At 37.2% G+C, this 27,321-nt stretch overlaps 1 protein-coding gene across 4 annotated transcripts in view; it reads left to right on the top strand.

The window, feature by feature from the left end:
• Window positions 1-23,596, top strand: part of LOC135142880 (cadherin-87A) — a 280,747-nt gene extending 257,151 nt beyond the window's left edge. For all 4 annotated transcript variants that reach the window (XM_064074670.1, XM_064074668.1, XM_064074671.1 and 1 more), the window contains 20 exons: window positions 11,756-11,964; window positions 12,012-12,140; window positions 12,190-12,450; window positions 12,509-12,701; window positions 12,764-12,876; window positions 12,965-13,162; window positions 16,634-17,140; window positions 17,239-17,559; window positions 17,612-18,025; window positions 18,072-18,360; window positions 18,417-19,250; window positions 20,517-20,737; window positions 20,791-20,988; window positions 21,034-21,205; window positions 21,257-21,873; window positions 21,925-22,100; window positions 22,221-22,580; window positions 22,630-22,729; window positions 22,782-22,940; window positions 22,991-23,596. In XM_064074670.1, coding sequence (XP_063930740.1) covers window positions 11,756-11,964; window positions 12,012-12,140; window positions 12,190-12,450; window positions 12,509-12,701; window positions 12,764-12,876; window positions 12,965-13,162; window positions 16,634-17,140; window positions 17,239-17,559; window positions 17,612-18,025; window positions 18,072-18,360; window positions 18,417-19,250; window positions 20,517-20,737; window positions 20,791-20,988; window positions 21,034-21,205; window positions 21,257-21,873; window positions 21,925-22,100; window positions 22,221-22,580; window positions 22,630-22,729; window positions 22,782-22,940; window positions 22,991-23,146 — 5,627 coding nt within the window. In that variant the 3' untranslated portion in view covers window positions 23,147-23,596. The remainder of the gene's footprint in view (window positions 1-11,755; window positions 11,965-12,011; window positions 12,141-12,189; window positions 12,451-12,508; window positions 12,702-12,763; window positions 12,877-12,964; window positions 13,163-16,633; window positions 17,141-17,238; window positions 17,560-17,611; window positions 18,026-18,071; window positions 18,361-18,416; window positions 19,251-20,516; window positions 20,738-20,790; window positions 20,989-21,033; window positions 21,206-21,256; window positions 21,874-21,924; window positions 22,101-22,220; window positions 22,581-22,629; window positions 22,730-22,781; window positions 22,941-22,990) is intronic.
• The last annotated feature ends 3,725 nt before the right edge of the window (window positions 23,597-27,321 follow it).

Raw genomic sequence — 27,321 nt, 5'->3', positions numbered from 1 at the left:
AAAACGTGTTCAAGATTTCAGAGCATTCGGTTTTTCTGTTTCAAAGTTAATTGCAAAATGTTATACAATTTTGATTTTTTTTTCCAAAAATTTGAAAACGGGAGACCTATTTTTTGTATTCAATTATAATACTTTTTAGCTTACCCTCGGGAAATAAAAAGTAGAAACAAAGCGACAAAACACCCGAATTCGAACCCACTTCTGCTTCCTCATATTTTACGTACCAATCTTGCCCCTAGTTTTAATCTTACAGTGTTACCAAGAGCGCAATTCCCCGTCTAGTAGATACAGTCTCAAACTTGCCAGACAGCGCCTTTTCGGCCCAGACTCGTTTCCGTTCCGCCCTCTCAGCGGAGCAATAATTTTTGCCCCGTTTTAATAATCCTCACTCGCAGCCGATTATCGCAAAACACGTTGCACTTCCATCCAGAATTTCCATCGCTGTATCTGGATCTCTAATTTATAATCACCATGCAAGCTTCCGCCGGCCGCGTTTACAGTTTATCGATTGCATTTAAAATTCATGAGAAGTGTTTTACATCAATATACGCACGATAGAAATAAATATTTGCATAAAATTTATGCATGGAATTTCGATTTGCAGTCGTAATTTCCCAGCCGAGGGACAAGTGTCGCTGTAGATCATACATATCGCCGGCGAGTTTTGATGTCACCGCCAGCACGCAGACAGACAGACAGAGCGGAATCGCTTTGCCCACCACTATTTAAATTCTCAATCAACAACTTACGACTGCTCGCAGCGAATGTTTGAGTGAATTGAGGCCGCAGTGGTCACCCAATATTTGGTCGTGTTGGTATTACGAAAACGCGGTTAACATCTCTCGGTTTCAATTATGGAGTTGGCCGTTCTTGTTCTTGATTACTTGTCGGTTCGGACATTTCCAAGATTAGGTCTGTGTTGCTTTCCACACAGTCATATCGATTGCTTCTCTCATAAACGGATAGCGGAAAAAATATATTTATTTTGGGACTTGCTCTGGGACGTATTTCACGCGACACAACAATAGGGGAGACCCTCGTACAGGCTAATAAAGAACGAAAACAACCGTAGAAATATGAAAGATCAATGATGCAAATCGAGAAGAGCCTTAAATTGTGTCCGCAGATCACTAACAAGCAGCGAGAAAATAACCGGTCCAAGTCGGCATCCTTGACAGTCGCCGGACTGAATTGGTTGCCACAACAGCTCTCATAATCTATTAAAGCTCCCATTTCAAAGCGCTGTTTCCCACCAGGTGCATGATGACTCTTGCATCACCACAATCATTATATGGCTGGCACGTGATATCGTGTTTTCAAAATACAGATATTGGTGTCGACGCTTTGTCAAACATCAAACGACGCTGCAGCCGAAACGCGCTTCGGTTGAATAATTAAATGACCGTTTCGAATTTCATACAGGCAATGCAGCGTGCCCGATTTATCGCCTGATGAAATCAAAAAGCAGAGTAAAAAGGATTGCAGTAAATTTTGATCAACTGAACGTAATTGGAACGTTAAAGGGCTACAAATACGTATATATGGGTATTGATTGTGGCGGTGTAAGTAGGTGAAATCTGCGCCTTTGATACAGTCATTGTTTAAGTATATTATAGTTGGACAACCTAATACAAATTTTACTTCGCCTAAATAGTGAGCTTTAAGACAAGGAATCCAGGGGGCGTGGGACAAATTTTTCGTCAACCCGCATTTTCACTACAGTGAGCCAACGTATTAGGTTTATTTTACTGTACATCAGATGGCGCCATCAAACATTAGCAAAGGCAAACACCCTTCATTCTACTCTTATACGAGGAGTTATCCATAAATCCATAATTAACATTCTTCCGTAAACAGTAATGTGTATAAACATATATGTACAAAATATGAAAATGTACTTGACATAAAAAATATGACGCAACGCGTTGTAACGTGATACGAAAGAATAGTATTTAAATCAATTTGACGCCTATTTTTATTTTACTATATCTGAAGACTGACCGAAACTTTCCAAGGGTTTTTAAACTGGTATAATTATTTAGTTTTACAAGATTTAGTAGAATTTAGATACGTGGTGTTATAAAAATATTAACACAAAATTAAAATATATATTCAAAATAAATAACAGAATGACATAAACTTTCGGCGTTGACATTACAAATAATTACAAGACAGAAAAAAACGCATTATGAACTTAAGAGGCATGTTTCTAATATCGAGTTGTTAAAGGCTGCTTTGAAGACTGTTTGTTTTTATTAAAATTACTGCTAGTCCCGCACCTGAAAATCCATCTCTCCCAAATATTTTACACCTATATAAGTTTATTATTTTCTTGGCACGATTTGTAATCCGAAGTCTCCCCCCACATACAACTTTTCGTCGCCTGAGAACTTGTTTGATCTACAGACCAAAGCACACTCAGGCCAATATCGCCTTTAAGTGATTTATCTATAAGCCGACATTCGTTAGAGTTGATCTGATACACATCCACTACGAAGAACTAACCTGTTTCGACCATTAGACTTTACAACGAATAAGTGAACAAAGTTCTTGAACATCTTAACGATTTAATACATAATGTTCCCGAATGACAAAATTTACATTTCAAATTGTATATATTATCAAATGGTAAAACACTCACCAAAATTTGTCACCAACAATGAAATGACGCAATCTCCAAATTTTACAATAGTATATCCTCCGTTTACGGTTTATGCATCCGTGTCGAGTTTTCACCTTAAACGTCAAGATTTTTGGAAAAAAATCAACATTTTCCAATTTGTAATGTTATTTAAATTTTAAAAAGTAGCATAGTCCTGATCTTGTGATTTATAAATACGCTATTGAGATTTTTCGGCTTTTCAATTTCTCGATTTTTCAACTTTAAATGTCTCAATTTTTCAATATTTCAATTTTGGGCTTTTCCAATTCTTCCATTCTTCAAATTTTCTATTTCTCGATTTTTTTATTTTTGGATGTTTCCATGATACGATTTCTCAATTTTGTTCTCTTTAATTTTACGGTTTTTAAATATTTTGATTTTTCAATTTTTCAAATTTTCACGTTTCTAAATTTTCAGTTTTCCGATTTCTAAAGTATTTTTTTTTATTTTTCCATTTCTGGACTTCGTTTTTTACATCTTCAATTCTTCAATTTTTCGATTTTTTAAGCTTACGATTTTTTGATTTTGCTTTTTTAGATTTTCGATTTCTCAATTTTCCAATTTTTTAATTTCTCAATTTTTTGAATATTTCTTTCAGTTATGAGATTTTCAAAATTTCAATTTTTCGACTTTTCGATTTTTGAATTGATGGATTTTTTTGATTTCTCGATTTTTTAATTTTTGGATCTTCAATTTATTGTAAACTTTAAATTTTTCAATTCTGCGACTGTTTTATACTTCGATTTCTCAATTTTTCAATTTTTAACTTTCCTTTTCGGCTTCCGACTCCTCAATTTCTCGATCCTCCAATTTTTCGATTTCTCAATGTCTCAGTTTTTGAATTTTTCGATGTTTCGATTTTTTAATTTCTCGGTTTATTGATTTTTTTCTTTTGAGCTTTTCAATTTCTGGATTTTCCAATTTTTCAACGTCCCGATTTTTCAATTTTTCAATTTGTTAAATTGAATTGGATTTCTCGATTCTTCAATTCTGCAATATTTTAATTGTTCAATGTTTTAAATTTTAGATTTTTCGATTTCTCGATTTTTTGACTTTTCAGTTCTTCAGTATTTAAATTTTTCAATTTTTCAAATTTTTACGTTAAATTTTCAGTTTTCTGATTTCTCAATTAATCTGTTGTTGATTTTCCCACTTCTCAAAGTTTCGATTTTTCAGTTCTTCAATTCTTCGATTTTTCGACTTCGCTTTATTGGTTTTTCGATTTCTCAATTTTTGGATATTTCTTTCAGTTTTGATATTTTTCAATACTTTGATTCTTTGATTTTCCGACTTCTACATTTTTCGATTTTTTATTTTTGGATTTTCAGTTTTTCGTTTTTTATACTTTCGATTTTTCAATTTTTCGATTGTCTTATATTTCAATGTCTCAATTTTTCAACTTTTCCATATTTTAATTTTTAAATTTCTAGATTTTTCGGTTTCTCGAGTGTCCAATTCTATATTTTAATTTTTCAAATTTCCGAATTTTTAAATTTTTTGAGATCCCAGTTTATTGAGATTAGGATGTTTCGATGTTTTGATTGTTCAATCTCTCGCTTTATCAATTTTTCCATATTTTCGATTTTGGCCTATTTCGGTTTCTCAATTTTTCGATTTTTCGACTTCTTTTTTGGTCTTTTGATTTTTCGATTTGTTGGTTTTTCGATTTTTGCTTTTCGGTTTCTCGATTTTTCGATGTTTCGATTTTTGATTTATCCGATTTTTCAATTGTCCAATTTTTTAAATTTTCGACTTCTCGATTCGTTGATTTTTCAGTTTTTCGATTTTTAAATTTTATTAGATTTTCGAATTTTTATTTTTTTGATTTTTTGATGTTTGGATTTCTCCATTTTTCAGTTTTAGGATATTTTAACTTTTCAATGTTTTAAATTTTAGATTTTTCAATTTTTCAGTTCTTCGATATTTTTTTATTTTTCAAATTTTGACGTTTCTGAATTTTTAGTTTTCGGATTTCTCAATTAATCTGTGTTTTTATGTTCCCATTTCTCCACTTCCCAAAGTTTAGATTTTTCAGTTCTTCAATTCTTCGATTTTTCGACTTCGCTTTATTGGTTTTTCGATTTCTCAATTTTTGGATATTTCTTTCGCTTCACAAAGTTTCGATTTTTCAAGTTCTTCAATTCTTCGATTTTTCGACTTCGCTTTATTGGTTTTTCGATTTCTCAATTTTTGGATATTTCTTTCAGTTTTGATATATTTCAATACTTCGATTCTTTGATTTTCCGACTTCTAGATTTTTCGATTTTTTATTTTTGGTTTTTGAGTTTTTCGTTTTTTATACTTTCGATTTTTCAATTTTTCGATTGTCTTATATTTCAATTTCTCAATTTTTCAACTTTTCCATATTTTAATTTTTAAATTTCTAGATTTTTCGGTTTCTCGAGTTTCCAATTCTATATTTTAATTTTTCAAATTTCCGAATTTTTAAATTTTTTGAGATCCCAATTTATTGAGATTGGGATGTTTCGATGTTTTGATTGTTCAATCTCTCGCTTTATCAATTTTTCTATATTTAAGATTTCGATTTTTCGATTTTGGCCTATTTCGGTTTCTCAATTTTTCCATTTTTCGATTTTTGCTTTTCGATTTCTCGATTGTTCGATGTTTCGATTTTTGATTTATCCGATTTTTCAATTGTCCAATTTTTTAAATTTTCGACTTCTCGATTCGTTGATTTTTCAGTTTTGCGATTTTTAAATTTTAGATTTTCGAATTTTTATTTTTTTGATTTTTTGATGTTTGGATTTCTCCATTTTTCAGTTTTAGGATATTTTAACTTCTCAATGTTTTAAATTTTAGATTTTTCGATTTTTCAGTTCTTCAATATTTTTTTATTTTTCAAATTTTGACGTTTCTGAATTTTTAGTTTTCGGATTTCTCAATTAATCTATTTTTTTATATTCCCATTTCTCCACTTCCCAAAGTTTCGATTTTTCAGTTCTTCAGTTCTTCAATTTTTCGATTATTCAGGTTTTTGATTTTTTAATTTTTCGATTTTTTAAGTTTGCGATTTTTCGACTCTGCTTTTTTGACTTTTCTGTTTCTCAATTTTTTAATTTCCTTATTTTTCGTTCAATTTTGTGATTTTTAATGTCTAAATCGTATACATTTAAATGGTGGTAAGTATTTTGTGATAAAATGCATTTTAGTTTCAAAGATAATATGCATTTAATGATTTGACTACTGTTAATAAAAAAAATACGTAAGAAGATGTTCATATTGAATTAATTTGGTGTTCATAGTTTGATGATAACCCATAGTTATTCTGGAGGCAAATTAGATGACTTGTTACTTATTAATTAAAGTAGTGGTCGTTTAATTTTGTGCCTTTAAAGTGGTCGAAGGGACGCATATTTGTTAGCCATGCAGTTCATGGATAATACACCCCGATAAAATTAAATTTTTGTTACCTTAACCTTTATTTGTTTTTGTGCAAATATACGTGCTACCACACACATGAAACAGGTATGCACTACATATAAATATATTACATATATGTGAAGTCCCCAACACGTACGTTTGCTTATTTTGTGACTGCTCCCCGTACAACGTACTGACTAATAGTTCCGTTTAGTACCTTATCGACATCACGTGCTTACAGACTATTTTTACTCCCTTTCGTAAGGTACCGCCACTTGATAGTGAAGCGAGTGAGACGTAAAATATATGTTCATTCTTTTCTACATGGGAAAGTGATTGTCCGTATAAGTTGTCCAACTATAATATACTTAAACAATGATACAGTGAAACCACATAATATAAATGCAATTGTTTACAGCGCCCCCTAACTTTTGATAAATGAACGTCACAAATGGTAGAAATCTATAACACAATATCGTGCTCTTAAAACTTGAAGCTTGTTCGAATTTTCAGCTAATTAGTAACCTGAAAGGATAAAATATTCGCTCTTTCTTTGATTATTTTCCTCGTCAGCGTCACGTAACTAATAAATCAATCGTTTTGTGCGGTATTTACGCATTAAACCCAGTTTGTAAACCGTACAACCTAATTTAACCATTGTAAATGTTCGATCAGTTCGGATATGTGGAATTATCGGTGTAACAGATTGAATTAACTCAACAATAATTACATCATTCGGTTATAACGAAACCGTCTCTGTTAAATTTTCCTACCAAGCGAAATTTCCAATAAACAACTGTGCGCAACAACAAGAGGAATTCGCGTAATTTAGGGAAAAAGACATCCGCTGCCTTTGCTAAAAATAAATTTATTTTCAAACGCAGTTCCAAACATTGCGTCAAGGACCATTAGCTCGAATCGTTACAGGCGAGAAGAGTAATTTTTAAACTACACATCCGCGAAATGGGCGCACTGGGGTTAGTTGAGTTAAAGCTGTTTTCGGAGTTCCAACAAATGGGAGTTAATTAGACTAATGTGGGATGGATTGTGTACGTTTAAAATGCAAAAAAAGCAAATCTCGGCGATAAATCTGCAAAGGGAAAATTTAATGTCGGCGTGCTAATTAATTGAAACTGCTTAATATGCGAAATCGCCTTTCTTCGTTGTGTAAGCAAACGTAACTGCGCGCGATTTATTTTTCGCACGGAGTGCGAAATGAAGCATCAATTTCGCACACGATGGGAAACCGACAAACATTAATTTACTTCGATTTGCCGGTCCGACGGTTCTAAATTTCTGTTTGCTGCAATACCAACCTTACGGTTAAATCAATGGACGAATCCTTTGATCTTCCTCTAAGTTCTTTATGTCTTTTCTATCCGCGCACTAGGTATTCACTTTATCGTACGCCGCTGGAGCGAGATATTTTTTGTTTGTTAATTTCTATATACTCTTTGGTGTTTCTAGTCTTCTTATTTCGGTGAATTATTTCCTCAAATGCGTTTACATCGTTAACCGCAAAATTGAATAATACAAAAAGCGAAGAATTGAAAAATAGAAACATTGAAGAACTGAAAAATCGAGAAATCGAAAAATCTGAAATTCAAAACATTGAAAAATGAAAATAAACTGAAAAATCGAAACATCAAAAACTTAGGAAAACAAAAAAATCGAAAAGCCGAAAAGTAAAAGAACGAAAAACCGACTTAATCGAAAAATCGAAACATCGAAAAATTCAAAAACTGAGACATCGAGAAATCGAAAAATCGAAAAACTAAAAAACCGAAATAGGCCAAAATCAAAAAATTGGAAAGGTCAAAATTGACAAACCGAAAAACTTTAAAAAAGAAAAATTAGAAGAACTGGAAACTCGAAAAACCGCAAAATCCAAAATTTAAAAATTGAAAGAAATTGAAGAACTGAAAAATCGAAAAATCAGAAAAATACAAATTCGGATACCTAAAATTTAGAAATAGAAAAACTGAAAAATCGAAAAATCGGGAAATTGAAACTCCAAAATTTAAAAAATTGAACATTGAAAAATCGAAACATCGAAAAATTCAAATGCTGAGATATCGAGAAATTGAAAAATCAATGGAGCGAGAACTAGAGGAGTCGAAAATTTGAAAAATTGAAAAATCGCATAACTAAAAAATCGAAACGAGTCGAAAAGTCGAGAAGTCGAAAAATTAAGAAACTGAAATAGGCCAAAATCGAAAAGTTAAAAATTGAAAAATTGAACAATCAAAACATCGAAATGTCCGAAACTCGATAAATCGAGAAAAAAAAATTTGAAAAATCGAAAATTTCAAAATTCGGAAAATTGAGAACTTGAAAGCTCGAGAGAACGAAAAATCCAAAAATTAAAACATCGAAAAGTTGGAAAAATTGAGAAATCTGAAGTTTAAAAAATGAAAAATGAAAAATTCAAAATGTACGAAATCGAGGTATTAAAAAATCCACAAGTCAAAAAATCGAAAAATCGAAGAATGGAAGTACTAAAATATCTCAAGATTGAATCATCGCAAATCCCAAAACTGGAAGAAATATGCAAAAGTTGAGAAATTAATAAACTGAAAAATCGAAATATTTTAAGAAAGAATAACTGGAAAAATAAAAATTTAAGAATTCGGAAAATAAAAAAAATTAAATATAGAAGAACTGACAACTCGAGAAATCGCAAAATCCGGAATTTTAAAAGTTGAAGACTTAAAATATTAAAAATTTGAAAAATCGGGAAATCTAAAGATCGAAAAGTTGAAATATACTTTAAAAATCGAAAAATAAAGGTGCAAAAAATGGAAATAAAAAAATCACAAAACCGCAAAATTGAAGAATAGAAATATTGAAGAACTGAAAAATCGAAAAATTCCAAAATTTAAATCATTGAAAAATTAAAATATCGAAAAATTGAAAAATCGAAATATTCAAACATCAAGAAAATACAAATTCGGAGACCTAAAATTTAGAAATCGAAAAACTGAAAGATCGAAAAATCGAGAAATCGAAACTAAAAAATTTCAAAAATTGAAAGTTTTAAAAACTGAAATATTGGTAAATCTAAAAATCTAAAATTTAAAAACATTGACAAATTAAAATATCGAATAATTGAAAAATCGAAAAATCGAAACTAAAGAATTTGAAAAATTGAAAAATCGCGTAATTGAAAAATCGAAAAGCCGAAAAGTAAAAAACCAAAAACCGAGAAATCGAGCATCGAGAAATAGAGGACTCGAAATGTCAAAAAAATAAGAAATCGAAATTCTATAATTTAAAAAATTAAAATATCGGAAAGCTGAAAAATTGAGAAATAAAAGTATAATTTTTAAACTACACATCCGCGAAATGGGTGCACTGGGGTTAGTTGAGTTAAAGCTGTTTTCGGAGTTCCAACAAATGGGAGTTAATTAGACTAATGTGGGATTAAAATATCGAAAAATTGAAAAATCGAAATATTCAAACATCAAGAAAATACAAATTCGGAGACCTAAAATTTAGAAATCGAAAAACTGAAAGATCGAAAAATCGAGAAATCGAAACTAAAAAATTTAAAAAATTGAAAGTTTTAAAAACTGAAATATTGGTAAATCCAAAAATCTAAAATTTAAAAACATTGACAAATTAAAATATCGAATAATTGAAAAATCGAAAAATCGAAACTAAAGAATTTGAAAAATTGAAAAATCGCGTAATTGAAAAATCGAAAAGCCGAAAAGTAAAAAACCAAAAACCGAGAAATCGAGCATCGAGAAATAGAGGACTCGAAATGTCAAAAAAATAAGAAATCGAAATTCTAAAATTTAAAAAATTAAAATATCGGAAAGCTGAAAAATTGAGAAATAAAAGTATAAAAGTTTAAAAACGAAAAACTGAAAATTTAAAATGTATAACATCGAAGAATCAAAAAATTCAGAAATCAAAAAATTGAAAAGGCGTAGAATCGAGATACTGAAATATCTCAAAATTGAAATATCGAAAAATTAAAAAAATATAAGAAAAATTGAAGAATCGAAATGTACAAAATCGAGAAATCAAAAAATCCAGAAGTCAAAAAATCGAAAAGTCGAAGAATCGAAATACTGAAATATATCAAAATTTAAATATCGAAAAATTAAAAAATATAAGAAAAATTGAAAAACCGATAAATTGAGAAATCATAAAACTGGTAGAGATAAAAGAAAAATTGGAAAATCAAAAATTTAATATTTGGAAAATTAAAAAATTAAAATGTAGAAGAACTGAAAACTTGAGAAATCGCAAAATCCAGAATTAGAATTACTTATAAAAATTGAAAAATTAAAATACTGAAAACTTGAAAAATCGAGAAATCTAAAAATTGAAAAGTTGAAATATATGTATTTTAAAAATCGAAAAACCAAAGTGGCAAAAAATGGAAACAAAAAAATCGTAAAACCGTGAAATTGAAAAATAGAAATATTGCAGAACTGAAAAATCGAAAATTTCAAAATTCGAAAAATTGAAAAATTGAAATGTAGAAGAGTTGAAAGCTCTAGAAAACGAAAAATCCAGAATGTTAAAAGTTGAAAAATTAAAATATCGAAAAGTTGGGAAGTCGATAAAGTTTAAAACCGAAAAATTGAAAATCCAAAAAGTAAAAAGTCGCAATTGAAAAATTCAGAACTCAAAAAATCGAAAAGTCGAAATACTAAAAAATCTCAAAACACAAACTACCTGAACTTAGTGTACAGAAAGGGCGCAAGTGTTTCTCGGGTCGTTCTTTTTTATGTGCCGCTTGATCGCGACCATTTGGCGCCAATTCCGGCCCATGCTCCTGCGTCGTCTGCCTAATTCGATTTTTGTAAATTATCTCCCTGCTCAGCACTACCTGCCCTTTTTCGCAATATTCAATTACGGGGGCGGCGGCGGCGGAAAGTGAAGTCGTTACCGGTCGGCGGCAAAGCCGTGCATTTGTATTCAGTCCTTTCGGCTTCCGCCGCCCCCCTCCATCAACAGTATCAGTAATGTAATCCCGGTGAGTGTGGTGCTATAATCCTGCTGCTTGTTGTTCCGGCTGACCTGCTTGCCATCCTGCTTGACATGCTGTCCGGAGTTTGTCTTTGTTCGGCCCGAGACGTTCCCACTTCTGATGTAATCATCCGGGAAGTCATCAGGATATTTATTACGCGGCCGATGCCGTTGTCGGCTCTGCGATAAGGGAAACAATCAGTGGCATTGTTGTTGTACATTTGAATGGGATCGATGCTGACCGCCATAATCAGCCGAAATCCGTCTAAAATTTTCTCTTACGGACACTGGTGTGTTCGCAGGGGTTGGGGGTCCGCCAAGTACTCGTGTTCGTCAATGCGGAAAGTTGCGGGGTACCTGAATGTCACAGCTTTGTCTTTTTATGGGGGCGCAGAGCGAGATCCATTACGCGATTTACTTGTAGCGTTTCTCTGATTACGCTAATAAAACCTCGGGGACTCCTCCAATTAATAATTTTCAGAGCAATTCCAGCTAATTTCGCGTTATCTTGCGAAAGCCCCTGCAAAAAACTCGCGGCATAACTCAATTAAAGCTTACTTCTGGCGCGTGTAAATTCACCGCCGTTCATCTAAGAGCTCCAGTTTTACGACACCGTATTTCTCGGCGAACAAGTACATACTGCATGCTACCGAATAATTAAGTTGTGCAAGTTTTAATTGTTATAGCTCAAGTTTTTGCGCGCATTACCGCTGGGCTTTGTTTCAGGATGCTGTGCCAACTTACCGCCGGTGTTCACGATGGACATGAACAATTTGGCCATATCGGAAAGAACGCCCGTAGGTAGGGAGATTTATATCTTGAAGGGCTCCGATCCGGAGAACGGGCCTGTGCATTTCGCGTTAGAGGGGACCGACGTGCTGCAAGTGAACCGAAATACGGGGGCGGTGACCGTCGTCAAACCCCTGGATTATGAGGTAAGCGAAAGGTTTCTTCTACGCGAAACTCACCCGTGCGATTCCAGACCAACACCACCCTTAAGGTCATTGTAAGCATCGAAGACGAAGTCCAAGGTGGCAGAAACAACGTAGTTTCAGTCCCTACGAACGTGATAATCCTAGATGAAAACGATAACGCGCCCGATTTCATAGATGTGAGTCCATTAACTCCAGCGTTACTAGTTTTAATAGGAGAAGTTGTAGGCTCCTTATGATATACTAGCGCAGGAGGACGCGCAAATCGGAACGACGATATTCTCGAAAGTGCTAGTGGAAGACAAGGACACGATAGGTGCAAACTTGGAAGTCGAGTGCATTAACTTGCCTGAATACCACGACGCGTGCGACTTTTTCCAAGTGGAAACTATCGAGTCTCTGCAGAACTCGTACCACGGTGCCATAATCCTGCGGCAGAAGCTCAACTACACGGCTCAGCAAAAGCACCAGTTTTTGTTGAAAGCCACGGTATTTATTTCGAACGAAAACCTAGGCGCTAACTCGAATCCTTGTCGATTTTTTGCAGGACGGCCAACTCAGCAGCAGTACAAACGTGACCGTAAACATAGGTGACGTTCAAGACACTCCGCCCCGTTTTATAGGCGATTTAAAAGCGGAAGTCGACGAGAACGCCTCCATTAACACCCTAATAATGACTGTTCATGCAGAAGATGGCGATAGGGGCGTCCCCCGCAAGATAGTGTACGAGCTCATTAATAGTACGTAATAAAATTGAGAGAGTAGGTACAGTTTGTTTTTCACACATCGATCATTGGTTTAGATCCCCTGGATTATTTTATTTTGGACGCCATTACCGGGGAACTGCGAACTGCTAGACCTTTAGATAAGGAAGCCGTTGACAATCCGCAAGGGATATTAACCCTAAATATCAAGGTGAGATTTATTGCGATCCTGCTTTGCCACAAACAAGCGGCGCTCGCACTTTACTTAATCTTAAAATATCTGTTTTTACGAATTCCAGGCTCATGAACTCGTGGACGGGGTCAAAGGCACCGACCCTTCGACCGTAACCAACGCAGAAGCGACTATCAAAATTAGAGACGTGAACGACGAGCCGCCGTCGTTCAATAAACGCGAATACTTTATCCAAATCCCGGAGAACATCTCCGAAGGGTCGGCGTTGCCCTCCCTGGACATGGTAGTGACGGACCCGGACGAAGTAAGTATCTCGCTATCCCTATTCCAACCAAAATCAAGACGCGCCCCTCGCTATCAATACTTTTTTACTTTTGTTATTTAATATCGCTGAATCGACTGCCTCCTCTATTGCACAAAAAATTGAAGATGATCTCAAACAAGTTGCATCCATACTTGCCCCACTTGGTTCTTTTCCTAAGCGTAATAAAGTAATCCGTCTTGGCAACTCGAAACCCAATGTTGTACGTCCTCTTAAGATTATTTATGACAATGAAGCCTGTGTTAAGGATGTTCTTCGCTCAAATAAGATCAATCCGAATCGTAAATACCATTTTAGGCCGGATCTAACTAAACTACAACGCGACTATAATAATAAAGTTAGGGATGAATTTCATGACAGACTTTCTAAAGGTGAATCTGATGTAGCTTTAAAATATAAGGACAATCTACTTCATATTACTAAGAAACGGTTTTCTGTGGATCTTTCAAAAAAGTAATAAATTTTTATTATTACAATGCTGGCGGTATTAGGTCAAAATTGAAAGATTTTTCTCTTAATGTCAATTCTAGTGTATATGATGTGCTTATTATATCTGAATCTTGGCTTTGTCAAAATATCTCTAATGAGGAGCTTAATTTAAACAATTACAATATTTTTCGGGCTGATCGCAACTCTAATACCAGTGAAAAAGTTTGTGGGGGTGGTGTGTTGATTGCAGTAAAAAAGGATTTTAGGGCATCTGTGATTTTATCTGGTCGGTTTGTGGAAAGTATTTATATTAATTTTAAACACAATAATTTAGATCTTATAGTTGGTGGAGTTTACATTCCACCCGCATCGCATTTGAATGTTTATGAAAATTATTGTTCTGATTTGGAGTGTATTTTTGAAAAGTTTCCTAATTCCTCTTATATTATAGTTGGTGATTTCAATCTCCCTCTTTCAAACTGGAATAGGAATGATATGCAGTTTAACTCATTTGGTAATTTTCGGGAATATTGTGAGGTAATTTGTTTAACTGCTGCATTTATGAACATGCAACAAGTTAATAGTATTCCAAATTCCAGAGGTGTTTATCTTGATCTTATTTTTTCTAATATAGTGAATATAGATATTTGCCATGCAATAGACCCTATATTTTCTGAAAGTTTTCATCATTCTCAGTTATCGTGGTTTATATCTCCTGTTGATCTTCCTATCTTATATTATGAATCTCGTATTTTTGACTTTACTAATGGTGATTATAATATGTTAAATGAATTTTTTACTTCAGTTCATTGGGATTCCTTATTAATTAGTCATGACTTGGATGAGGATATTTCAACTTTTTATAATATTCTATTTTATGGTTTTGAGAGATATATTCCATATAAAGTTGTAAAATATAGTCCTTCTAATTACCCAAAGTGGTTTACTGTGGAACTAAAAGATCTATGTCGAAGGAAGAGTGAAGCACATTACAAATATAAAAAATCAGGCAAATTAGGTGACTATCTCTATTTCAAATCTTTGCGATCTCAATGTAAAGAGCTTAATCAACAGCTGTATGCTGATTACATTGTTAAGGTAAATTTAAGTATCTCAAGTGATCCCAAATTTTTCTGGAAGTTCGTTCGGGACAAGAAGGCGAATGATGGTATTCCTGATGAAATGATAGTTGGACAGCAATCGGCAAACAAGGGTGAAGATATAGCTAATCTCTTTGCGGATTATTTTACTTCGGTGTATGTTAAGGATGACTATAGAAAATTTGTGTGTGATTTTGAGGTGTCACCTCAGGTTCATGATGTAGGTTTAAATATCACACTAACCGATGTTTTTGATCATATATCTGATTTGAAATCGTCTTGCAATCCTGGTCCTGATGGTGTACCTAGCATAGTTATAAAAAACTGCAAATTTACTATTTCGCTACCTTTGCTAAATTTATTTAAATCCTCATTGAGGGAAGGAATTTTCCCGGAAATATGGAAAAGAAGTTTCGTAATTCCAATTTTTAAATCCGGTCAGCGTAATAAAATTGACAACTATAGGGGTGTATGTAATCAATCTGCAATTTCTAAATTACTCGACGGTATAGTTTCCAAACAGTTACAGTGGAGTTCCTCTTCGGTTATTTCGTTTAAACAACATGGATTCTGTGTTAATAGATCTACACTTTCAAATTTGTTAGAATATCAATCGTTCTTAAATGAGGCCTTCACGGATAGATGTCAAGTTGATTCGGTATATACTGATTATGCCAAAGCTTTCGACAGAGTAAATCATAGACTGCTTATTATGAAATTGCAAAAATTAGGTTTTAAGGATCTATCGATTAAATGGTTATCGTCTTTTCTATTGGGTAGAATGCAACAAGTTCGCATTGGGAATTGCTTTTCTTCTTTCTTTAATGTTCCGTCAGGTGTCCCGCAGGGCACCCATTGTGGTCCTATCCTTTTTTTATTATTTGTGAATGATGTGACTCAATGCTTTAATTATTCGAATTACTTACTATATGCTGATGACCTAAAGCTTTTTAAAAATATACGATCGGTTCAAGATGCAGTGCAACTTCAGGTAGACCTAGATTCACTTGGGGAATGGTGTGATAACAATTGGCTCCCTTTGAATATTAAAAAATGTTATGTTATATCATTTCTTAATTTAAAATCTCGTATTGAGTTTAACTATCAAATTAACTGTCATGCTGTTACTCGTGTTTTTGAGATAAAGGATTTGGGTGTGATATTTGACTCGGGTCTCACATTTAAGAATCATTATGGTTATATTTTTAATAAATCCTTAAACATGTGGGGTTTCATTTGGCGTAATTGCAAAGATTTGTCAGCGTCAGCATTGAGAATTCTGTATTGTTCGTTAGTACGGTCACATTTGGAGTATTGCTCCTCTGTTTGGTGTCCAATTTATAATGTAGACTCTTTATTACTGGAAAAGGTTCAGAAGAAATTTCTTAGAACAATTGAGTTTAAGATGGGACATAGGCATGTTAGAGCTGAATATAGTTGGATAATGAGTTGTTTCAACATTCAGGAACTAGGCATACGGAGATGTATTAATGACGCGCATACACTTCACAACATTATCAATGGCCGTATTGATAATTCTGAATTACTAAGGAGATTGACATTTTTGGTACCGGCATCAGGAAGCTGCACTACTCGTAGCAGAAATATATTTAGAATTCGATTGGCAACATCAAATTTAGCAAAAAATCATCCTTTGCGAAGAATGATGGACGCTGCTAACCGCTATACAAATGATGATAAAGTTGAGATCTTCAATTCTTCAGTGTCTAAGTTCAGGAAGCAAATTTTAAAGTACTTCGGTTTTTAATGATATGAGGTGGTTATTAGTATACATGTATATATATATTTAGTTAATTATGTTTAAGAGTGTAATTATTTTTTTTTTGTAAGTGGGGTTTTCCCGTTAATAAATAAACTAAACTAAACTAAACTAAACTAAACTTCACGTGACTTTTTTCTCCAGGGCAACAACTCCGTCTTCTCCCTCCAGCTCGACGACATCTCCTCCTCGTTCTCCATCGAACCCAAAGTCGTGACCGGCTCTTCCCCCGTGATTATCCGCGTCGCCAACAGTTCCCTGGACTACGAGGACCTCAACCAGCGCAAATTCATCATCTTAGCCGTCGCTAAAGAACTGTACACCTCCGAGCGCCTCTCCTCCACCGCCACCGTTACCGTGACCGTAACGGACATTAACGATAACGCGCCAACTTTTGATCAAGAAGGATATTCGGCGGCCATTTCGGAAGTGTCCAGCCCGGGAACTCCGGTAATAACAATAACTGCGAGGGATCGGGACAGCGGAAACTTCGGAGAGAATGGGATTTTTTACCATTTGTCCGGGAGCGGGAGCGAGAGGTTCGTGGTGCACGAGAGGACGGGGACGGTGAGTGTGGCCGAGTGCGACAAACCAGGAAAGGAGCCCTGTCTGGATTTCGAGGAGAAAGAAGAGTACCGTCTGCACTTTATCGTGAGTTAAAATTTTATAGGGGTCGCGATTAATATAATCTGGACTTGTCGCGAATCCTGCTTGCTGCGCCAATTGTGCGGACCTGTCACCTTTTTCAGGCCACCGACGACGAAGGCAAAGGGCAAACCACGCGCGTCCCGCTGAAAATCCTCCTGACCGACAGCAACGACAACCCTCCGGTCTTCACCCAATCAATCTACCGGGTTTTTATTAACGAAGGCGCCGTCAAATTCGATCCCGATCTCGTCGTGGAGGCGGTAGACGCCGACAAAACGTCGCACGTTACGTATTCGATCATTTCCGGGAACGACGACGGCCTGTTTAGCATCGAGCCGAACTCGGGAAAAATACGCATCGCTAGCAACAAGGGACTCGACGTCTCCAACGATACTGATAATATCGTTTTATTAACTGTAATGGTAAGGAACGCATGTAGGTAATGGCAGTTTAGACCCGTTTGGCTTTATTCAGGCGAGCGACGGCACGTTTACTTCCACTTCCCTAGTCAACGTCACCGTCAGGGACGTTAACAACAATTACCCGATTTTCGTGGAGGAGAGCTACGTCGAGGCGGTGGCTGAAGACGCGGAAGTCGGGACGACGATTGTCCAAGTGCGGGCCACGGACATGGACATGGGAGCTAATGCCGAGGTCTCGTACGACATACGAAAAGGGGCTTACGAAGACTTCCAGATTGATGAGGTTACGGGGACCGTGGTGGTTGCCTCCAAGCTGGATTACGATAGGCGGAACACGTACACGATGGAGATTATAGCGAGGGATCACGGGGAGCCACCGCTCACAGGGACGACTACCCTTACCGTGAACGTCATCAACACGAACGACAAGACGCCCTATTTCGTCCCTACCACTCAGAAAGCAGAAGTAAGCATCCCCGTCAATCGAAATCCTCGTCTACTTTTTTTTGTAGATTATGGAAGATGCTTCTATCGGCACGCTAGTCCACACTCTGGTTGGTCTAGACCCGGACGTCAATTCCTCGGAAGCTTTGAATTTTGCGGCCACCGAACCCATCACGGCCTTAGATAAGCACGGCAATGAAGTGATAGGAGACGATACCTTCAAGAGCTTCTTCACCGTCGATAAAAACACAGGAAAGGTCACCGTTGAAAAGAAACTACAACGTGATATTGCGGCCACTGTACGCATTACCGTTCTCATTACCGACATCACAGCCCCCACGGTCCAACAAGGAGAAGGTACCAACTTCCCATCCATGACACAAAAAACAAATCTCATCATCATTAACTTGTAGGTCTTTTAATCATCACGATCACCGACGTCAACGACTCCCCGCCCACCTTCTCATCTCCGTGGACGCCCTTCGATCCCACCTACACCCTCGAGCTCAAAGAAGAGCAGCCCGTGGGCACAATCGTCTCAAAGTACAAAGCTGTCGATCAAGACTCGGACATCGCCGCCTACGCAATAATCCCCGAAAGCGAGCACTTCCAGATAAACAACGGCACCGGAATCATCCAAATCAAGAAACAAATCGACTACGAGGAGACTCAAGAGTTGACTTTTACGATCTACGCGTTCGACAGCGGCGTGCCCCAGCTCAACGCCACGGCTACCGTCAACGTGAAAGTGATCAACATCAACGACAACGATCCCGTGTTTTCGGCGCCTTCGTACAACGCTAGCGTGCACGAGAACTCCCCGAACGGGACGTTCGTGGCGCGGGTGAAGGCGACGGACGGCGATTCGGGCGACTTCGGCAAGATTACGTACACGTTGACCGGCGAGCACAGCGGGAATTTCGAAATCGGGAGCGAGTCGGGCGTGATCACGGTGGCCAATTCCGGGTTTTTGGACCACGAAGTTGTGCAGGAGGTGGTGGTGCAGGTGGTGGCTAGTGACGGCGCGCCGAACAACGTGAAGAGGTCGGCGACGGTGCCTGTTAACGTGAAAATATTGGATGTTAATGATAATAAGCCGAAATTTAATCAGAGTGAGTACAACGTGACTGTAATAGAAAACGTGAGGCTCAACCCGCCGGTTCCATTGTTGCAAGTTAATGCCACTGATGAAGATTCGGGGATTAATGGGAATATACATTACGAAATTATTGGAGGGAACGACAGAGGTGAGTTCGAGGAGATAAGGGAAGTGGATTGGGGCGGAATCGGTTAATAAAATATTTGCAAAAGTTAGGAAATCTATAACAGGCTCGCTTACTTCAAAATGCGCATTTGCGTTCCTCTGTCGCTTCGAGCTTTTAAAAATCTCTTTTCTCAGAATTGCAAATATTGAAACTGCCTGGTTAATGTATGACTGCGTTACGGTGGCACAAGCAAAGAAAAACGTGAATGAAAAATTGAAAACCCTGCTGTGACAGTAAGCTTGCATTTTTTACTTCAAATCAAACTTTCAAAGGGTTTTTGCTTGTACACCAATCAGCTGTGTTACTTTCGGTAAAATTAATTGGGGTTGATTAAATGCTCCCGTTTTTTGTCCGCTCCCAGTATCGATTCCCCAACAACACAAAACTAGATTTTAATTGGTTGGAGTTTGTTCGCACACAAAAGACAACGGCAATCGGAAAAGAAGTGACCAATTATTTTCGTAATGGAAAACCCATACGACCGTTCAGAATTATTGCTATGAATTTATTCCAGACCACTGCGTGTCCGATCGTTGACTATATGATCCCGCTGTAATACGCATTGTCACAACAAGTAACCACTCAACCGAACCGAAGCAGTTTTGCTTTTTATTGGGCTTTTATGAACGCGGTTTTAAGCCGGTCTAAAATTCTCCTTTTTTAATGCGATCACGTATTTCTATAATCCACCAAACTCCAAGCATTAAAGTAGAAATTTAGCTTAAAATGTTCAAGAAGTAGAAAGCCGCCTGTTTTCAAGGTTACGTGCTCGAGCGCCAAAGGGAGCGGCTTTTGGGGTGGGAGGGGCGGCAGCTGCATATGAGTAGTCTTGAACGTTATTCTTAATGCTACCGCGTATCTCTTCCTTCTATCAAACGCCAGTAAGGTAGAAAAGGGGGAGGCTTACAAGGTCACTCACACCGGTAGATAAAGGGCGCTTCTCAAGGCCTCTGCCCGAGTAGAAAAGGTGTGTCTTTGCAAAGATAAATGTACTACCGTAATTTCTACCAGAAAACACTTTAAAAATGCTCTGCCAATTCTGAATTATTCTTTAATAGTATTGTCTTTGTTTTACGAACCTAAACGGAAATAAGACGAATTTCTAAGCTTTATATCAGTGGTCTTGAACGGCAGTGACGTAGAAAACGGGAAGTTTACAAGGTCACTTGTTCGATAGATCACGGGCGCTTTTCAAGGCCACTGTCCAAGTAGAAAGGGTGTGACTTCATGTGTTTTGCCTAATTGCAGACATTTTCCTCCTGGGTGTGGAAACGGGCATCCTGTACCCCCACAAATCGCTTCTGGGCCAAAACCGCGATTTCCGGCTCCAGATCGAGGCCCGGGATGGCGGCGGCAACGGCCAGCTTTTCGATCGTGCGGTTATTAATGTACAAGTGTTGAACGTTAACGAGCATCGGCCCGAATTTATAATGCCGTTCCTGCAGAATGCAACAGTTGAAATAACTGAGGTAGTTGCGACTATGTATTTCGAGTCGAGTTTTATCTGTTAAACTATGTTTAGAACGCAGCTGTTGCGAACTATCTAGTCATGACGGTTAAAGCGACGGACGTGGACGAAAACGAGAACGGCAGAATAACGTACCATTTGAAAGTTGACGGACAGGACGTCCAGGAAACTGACGAGTTTTCCATTGACGCTAACACCGGGGAGCTGCGGAGCAAGAAGTTTTTGGACAGGGAGGAAAAGGCGAAATATGAGGTGCGTCGGTTGGTTGGGGTGCACGATCTAAATTTTTTATTTTAGCTTGTTTTGGTGGCTAAAGATCACGGCTCGCCGAAGTGGTTTGAGACTCTGCGCTACCTGACGATTCTTCTCGTGGACACTAACGACAACCGGCCTGAGTTTCCGGATTCGCAAAGCACGAATCCTTACCACTTTTACGTGACGGAGAACGAACCAAGCGGGACCAGAATCGGTAAATTCATAAAAATTCTCGGACGTTTTCTTACTTAAATCGGTCATTTAGGTCAGGTGAAAGCTCTCGATCGCGATGAAGGAACCCACGCCAAAGTCTACTATTACTTCCTCAAAGGTAACGAAAATGGCGACTTCCGTTTAGACAAACTTGATGGTTATCTCTACACTAACAAAGCGTTCGATCGTGAAGATCGGGACGACTACAGTTTGTACATTCTGGCTAATAACGACCCAGACTTTTACCTCTCGCCGGAAGACAAAGATAAGTTGAACGAAGACGAAGTCATCCACGATAGCAGCATAGCAAAAGTAAAAGTCACCGTGAACGACGTTAATGACAACATTCCAATTTTTGAGCAGAGCGTCTACAACACAGCCGTAAACGCCATGGCTAACATTAACGACTTTGTTACGAATGTAACTGCGTTTGATCCCGATTTGGGTCCTAACGGTTCTTTGACCTATTACATAAAAGCGTCTAATTTGTACAAATACGGATCAAACAAAAGCTCCGGATCGATTATTCCCTCACCCTTCAACATCACGGAAAGGGGTGAGATTTCTACGGCCACTTATCTAGCCGAGAATAACCAGCACAGATTCGTAATTGATATTATTGCGAGGGAAAACGCGTTCCCGGAAAGAGAGGCCTACACGCAAGTTCATGTAAGATTTTTAACAAATATGGAGTTAGAAATTGACACTGCGACTTTCCAGGTCTGGATTTTCGAGCCCGAACAACTGATTAGAGTCATACTTTCGCGCCCATCCGACGAAGTGACAAGAGAAAGGGATGAAATTATCGCTGAACTGAGCAACGCCACTGAAAGTCTAGTTATTATTGATGAAATACGATATCACACGGACGACAACGGTTACAAGAACGAAGACTGGTGAGTAAACCAGTGTAGTAGAAACGGTTACTTCGAAGGTCACGCGTCCCGAGTAGTAAGCGGGATGTTTTCAAGGTCACCACTTTATTATTGTAAAAAACGTGTTTTTCTGTTATTTAGGTCCGACATGTACATCCTCGTGGTGGATCCTCTAACCCAAACCATTCTCCCCGTTCCCGACGTGCTTAAAATCATCGACTCCAAGTACGACTTCCTCAAGGATTATTACGCAGGTTTTGCCATCGAGAACGTCCTTCCCGCGTTCGTTATGGAAAAAGATGAGTCCTTCGATCCCGCTCTGGCTGCACTTATCGCTTTGCTCATCGTCCTTTTTGTCGGTGTTATCACTTTCATCATTGTTTGTTGCTGTCTGAGACACTGGGTGATCTCACCCTCCGATCTAAAGAAAAAAGATGCTCTGATTAAGAAAGCAATCATCGATGACCTGAACACCACGGAAAACCCGCTGTGGATCGAACAGTGAGTATGACTTTCAACTGTGTTCGGTTTTATTCTTTTTCGTTTCCAGGAAACTGAAAATCTACGAGGAGCAAGAATTAACGATGCAGGTGTTCAATGAACCGGAACAGAACGTTGTGGCGCGAAGAAATAGCGACGATTTCATCCCCGTAAGTTCAAGTGAAATCTTTTTGTTCAATTTTCGCTGAGTTTTCTTTGTAGGAGGACAATACGTATGCCACCATTCAGCATCCGAACCGGCGGGGTTCTTCGCATATCGCTTCCAGATCTCTGGCTGAAGATCTAGCGGATTACGCCACTCTATCGGGACTTCCACACCAGACGGACAGCTCGCATAGCTCGCTCCGAGGAGCGCCAAACGTAACAACTTCCGTCCTTCGCTTTCTCGCTCACTCGCACGTTTTTTGCAGTATTACGAAGCGGCGATGGGCTTCCAGGGTTCCACATTCCAAGTTCCCGAACGAATCGGTGATACCGACTACGACTCTTACAGGACTAGGTTTAAAGGATCCGAACTGACGATTAATCAGGAAGGGCAACCCGAGTACGTTGCCGAACTGATTTAATTTTAAGATGACGAGATGCCTTCGTGTGACTAGTGAAAGTGACAATAGTGATTTAGAAAAGAACTGCTGTGTAAATAAGGTTTTTATTATTTGGTCCGTCTGTTTGAGTTACATGGGCGGTTCTTTCTAAATCAACAGACAGTTTTTCTACTCTAGGAAAAGTGATAAAAAGTTTGTTGAAAATTATGTATCGTTACCTGAATACTTAAGCGGGTCGAAGCCTGCGTCACGTAATTTTCGATTTTTTATTATTCGACGATTATTTCATAGCGTGATTTTGTGTAAGATATTATTATATGTATTAGGATAACAATTGAGGGCCATATCAGTTTTTATTTTAATATACTTTGCTGGCATATTTTAAATAGTTTTATCTTATTTATTTTTTTACTGTAATTATTGATAAATAAAATTGTATAGATTTGTACATAAATCTTTATGTATTGATGACGAACATTTTTTAATTCACCTTAGTCCCATCGTCGAAACACAAGCTCAAATTTAAAAAAATGTCCAAGATCATGAACAGTTCCTCAAAGAGCCCCACTAGAGGAGGTATAACAATTTTTTCGTTTTTTCTATGATATACCGGGTGTCTGACAAATGGCGGATTAACTCTTCAGTACGTTATACAGTGGCGGCTCGTAACTTTATGAAATGGTGGGAGACAATTTGGTTGAGTTAAATTAAATACAAAAATATATTCAATAAAAGTAAAAAAGTACTTATCCACATACCTTTGGTTTTAAATCAAAACTGAGGAAACACCAAACAAAACAATTTATTAGTTTTTTCACTTCACATCCACAAAATTTACCATACTTCTTATATTTTAATATATCTATGAAAGTCTATCGTTTTGTCATGAACATTTTTTTATTAGTAAATCAGAGGACGATTTTTATTAAATATTCAAATGAATTCATTATTTTTATTTACAATCAAACAATTTCAGTCGCGCAGTATGAAAATGAAATCCCGCAACTGAGTTACTGTTAATGGTCACTGTTCAAATACAGCGACTAGACGCACGGTTTCCATGGCAACCGTCTAAACAAAACGTCCAAATGAGTCATGATTTGGTCTCCGTTTTTATCAACACTTCAGAAACATATCACTTATGCAAGACACAACATCTTTAAATGTAAGTTTGGATACATTTTATACAAATGAAGCGAAACAAAAAAATTAGTTTTGATAATTATGACACAAATTTCCGGATAATTTTTTAAATATTGAAAATTACTATTTTGCTATGTCCCGTGTGTTTGTAGACGTTATGTACGGGGGTTTCGGGAGTCCCAAAAAAATAATTAAAAAAATCTTTATGATGTAGACTACGAAAAAAAACGTAATTTTACAAAAGCAAAATTGACAACTAATGCGTAAATACTTCCGGCTTACTTTTTGATTTCTTAGTAACGATGGTGACTGAAATCCACTTTTTATTTTTTTTAGGACAATAATTACAACAACCAGTAGTCATTAATCGTTGTGCATATTATTAATAAATAAATCAATAAAAAACATTTAATAAGACATTTATAAATAACATACCCTCTAAGAAAACAGAGGTGGGGTGGGCGGAGCTAGTTCCTGCTAAGATAAGGCTGATTTTGGCAAATGAGATACCCTTTAAAACTCTAAGAGAAGAGAGGGCGGGTGGGCGGGGCTAGTAGCTGGTAAGGTAAAACTGATTTTGGCAGATGATATACCCTTTAATAAAAGAGAGGGTGGGTGGGCGGGGCTAGTACTTGCTAAAATAAGATCGAGTTTGGCAGATGAGATTTCCTCTAAGAAAAGAGAGGGTGGGTGGGTGGGGCTAGTAGATGCTAAGATAAAACTGATTTTGGCAGATGACATAGCCTCTAAGAAAAGAGAGGGTGGGTGGGTGGGGCTAGTACCTGCTAAAATAAGATCGATTTTGGCAGATGAGATTCCCTCTAAGAAAAGAGAGGGTGGGTGGGTGGGGCTAGTATATGCTAAAATAAAACTGATTTTTGCAGATAACATAGGCTTTAAGAAAAAAGAGGGTGGGTGGGTGGGGCCAGTACCTGCTGAAATAAGATCGATTTTGGCAGATGAGATTCCCTCTAAGAAAAGAGAGGGTGGGTGGATGGGGCTAGTAGATGCTAAGATAAAACTGATTTTGGCAGATGACATAGCCTCTAAGAAAAGAGAGGGTGGGTGGGTGGGGCTAGTATCTGCTAAAATAAAATCGATTTTGGCAGATGAGATTCCCTCTAAGAAAAGAGAGGGTGGGTGGGTGGGGCTAGTATATGCTAAAATAAAACTGATTTTGGCAGATGACATAGCCTCTAAGAAAAGAGAGGGTGGGTGGGTGGGGCTCGTACCTGCTAAAATAAGATCGATTTTGGCAGATGAGATTCCCTCTAAGAAAAGAGAGGGTGGGTGGATGGGGCTAGTAGATGCTAAGATAAAACTGATTTTGGCAGATGACATAGCCTCTAAGAAAAGAGAGGGTGGGTGGGTGGGGCTAGTATCTACTAAAATAAGATCGATTTTGGCAGATGAGATTCCCTCTAAGAAAAGAGAGGGTGGGTGGGTGGGGCTAATAGATGCTAAGATGATACTGATTTTGCCAAATGAGAGATCCCCTAAGAAAATAGAGGGCAAGATACCAAAATTGAAGTGAAATTTTTTTTAAATTATAATAATTATTTGTTGCACATTTGAAATGAAAATTAGAAAAAATATATAGCTATTTTAGTTACTTTTGACATTCACAACTTCTCTGAACCCTGAATAAGTAAGCTGTAGTGTTTCCAAATTTTGAATATTTTTTTGCAAAGTTATTTATCACTCATCAGTACTTGCTAAGATAGAACTGAATTTGGCAGATGACATACCCTCTCAGAAAAGAGAGGGTGGGTGGGCGGGGATAGTACCTGCTAAGATAAGACTGATTTTAGCAATTGAGATACCTTCTAAGGAAAGGAGAGTGGGTGGTTGAGGCTAGTAGCTGCGAAAATAAAACCGATTTTGGCAAATGACATACCCTCTGAGAAGAAAGAGGTTGAGTGGGCGGGGCTAGTACCTGCTAACAAAACACTGATTTTTCCAAATGAGATACCTTCTAAGGAAAGAGATGGTTAGGGCTAGTAGCTGCTACGATAAGACTGATTTTGGCAAATGAGATACCCTCTAAGGGAAGAGAGGGCGGGTGGGCGGGGCTAGTTGCTGCTGAAATAAAACTGATTTTGGCAAATGACATACCCTCTCAGAAAACAGAGGGTGGGTGGGTGGGGCTAGTTCCTGCTAAGATAAGAGTGATTTTGGCAAATGAGATAAGCTTAGCAGGTGCTCGGTCCGCCCACCCGCCTTCTCTTTTCTTAAAGGGTATCTCATTTGCCAAAATCACTCTTATCTTAGCAGAAACTAGCCCCGCCCACCCACCCGTTCTTTTCTTTGGGTATGTGATTTGCCAAAGTCAATTTTATATTAGCAGGTATTAGCCCCGCCCACGCACCCTCTCTTTTTTATAGGATATGTCATCTGCCAGAATCAGTCTTATCTTAGCAAGTACTAATTCTCATTCAAACGACTAATTTTATTTCAATCACTGAAAAGGAGACAGGGTGGGTGGGCGGTGCTAATTATGTTCTTCTGTCGAGTGGGAGTAGAGAATAACAGAATCTTGGACGTGAAAAAAGAAAAAAAGCGCCTTTTTTGTGTGTTAAACATCATAAAATCGCTTGAAAATCCTCACACTGACAAAGTAACATATTTTAAACGCCCCTGTGATATTAAATATTTGTTATTATTAGTAGAATTTATTTAAATAATAATGTCTTTATTAAAGTCAAAATACACCATAAATGAATTCAAAATACGTCCGTCCAATGATTTTAACAGTGTATTATGGAAAGTTAATGAGACAGTCCTTAGCAGAGTTTTTAACAAAAACGGACAATTATTGAAAAAAAATTGATTTGAATTCAATAGTGTTTGAATAGTTAGTTCGGGGTCTTGCCGCCAGGAGCGCGACGTAATATAAACTTGCGACCGAACAGACAGGCAAAAATCTTTTTTATTATGAGCGTTCTTGGCTGATTTTTCTAATTCATGTCACCGAATTCGATTTTATGTAAGTCGTCCGGAAGAATAAATACTATTGTGTCGATTATAATATTAGAAATTGGTAAATTTGGTGC

The sequence above is a fragment of the Zophobas morio genome, unplaced genomic scaffold (genome assembly GCF_036711695.1).
Source record: "Zophobas morio isolate AGI-343-1 ecotype UQ-CSIRO unplaced genomic scaffold, CSIRO_AGI_Zmor_V1 ptg000054l, whole genome shotgun sequence".
Taxonomy (NCBI): domain Eukaryota; kingdom Metazoa; phylum Arthropoda; class Insecta; order Coleoptera; family Tenebrionidae; genus Zophobas; species Zophobas morio.
This window is presented reverse-complemented; position numbering and strand designations above follow the sequence as displayed.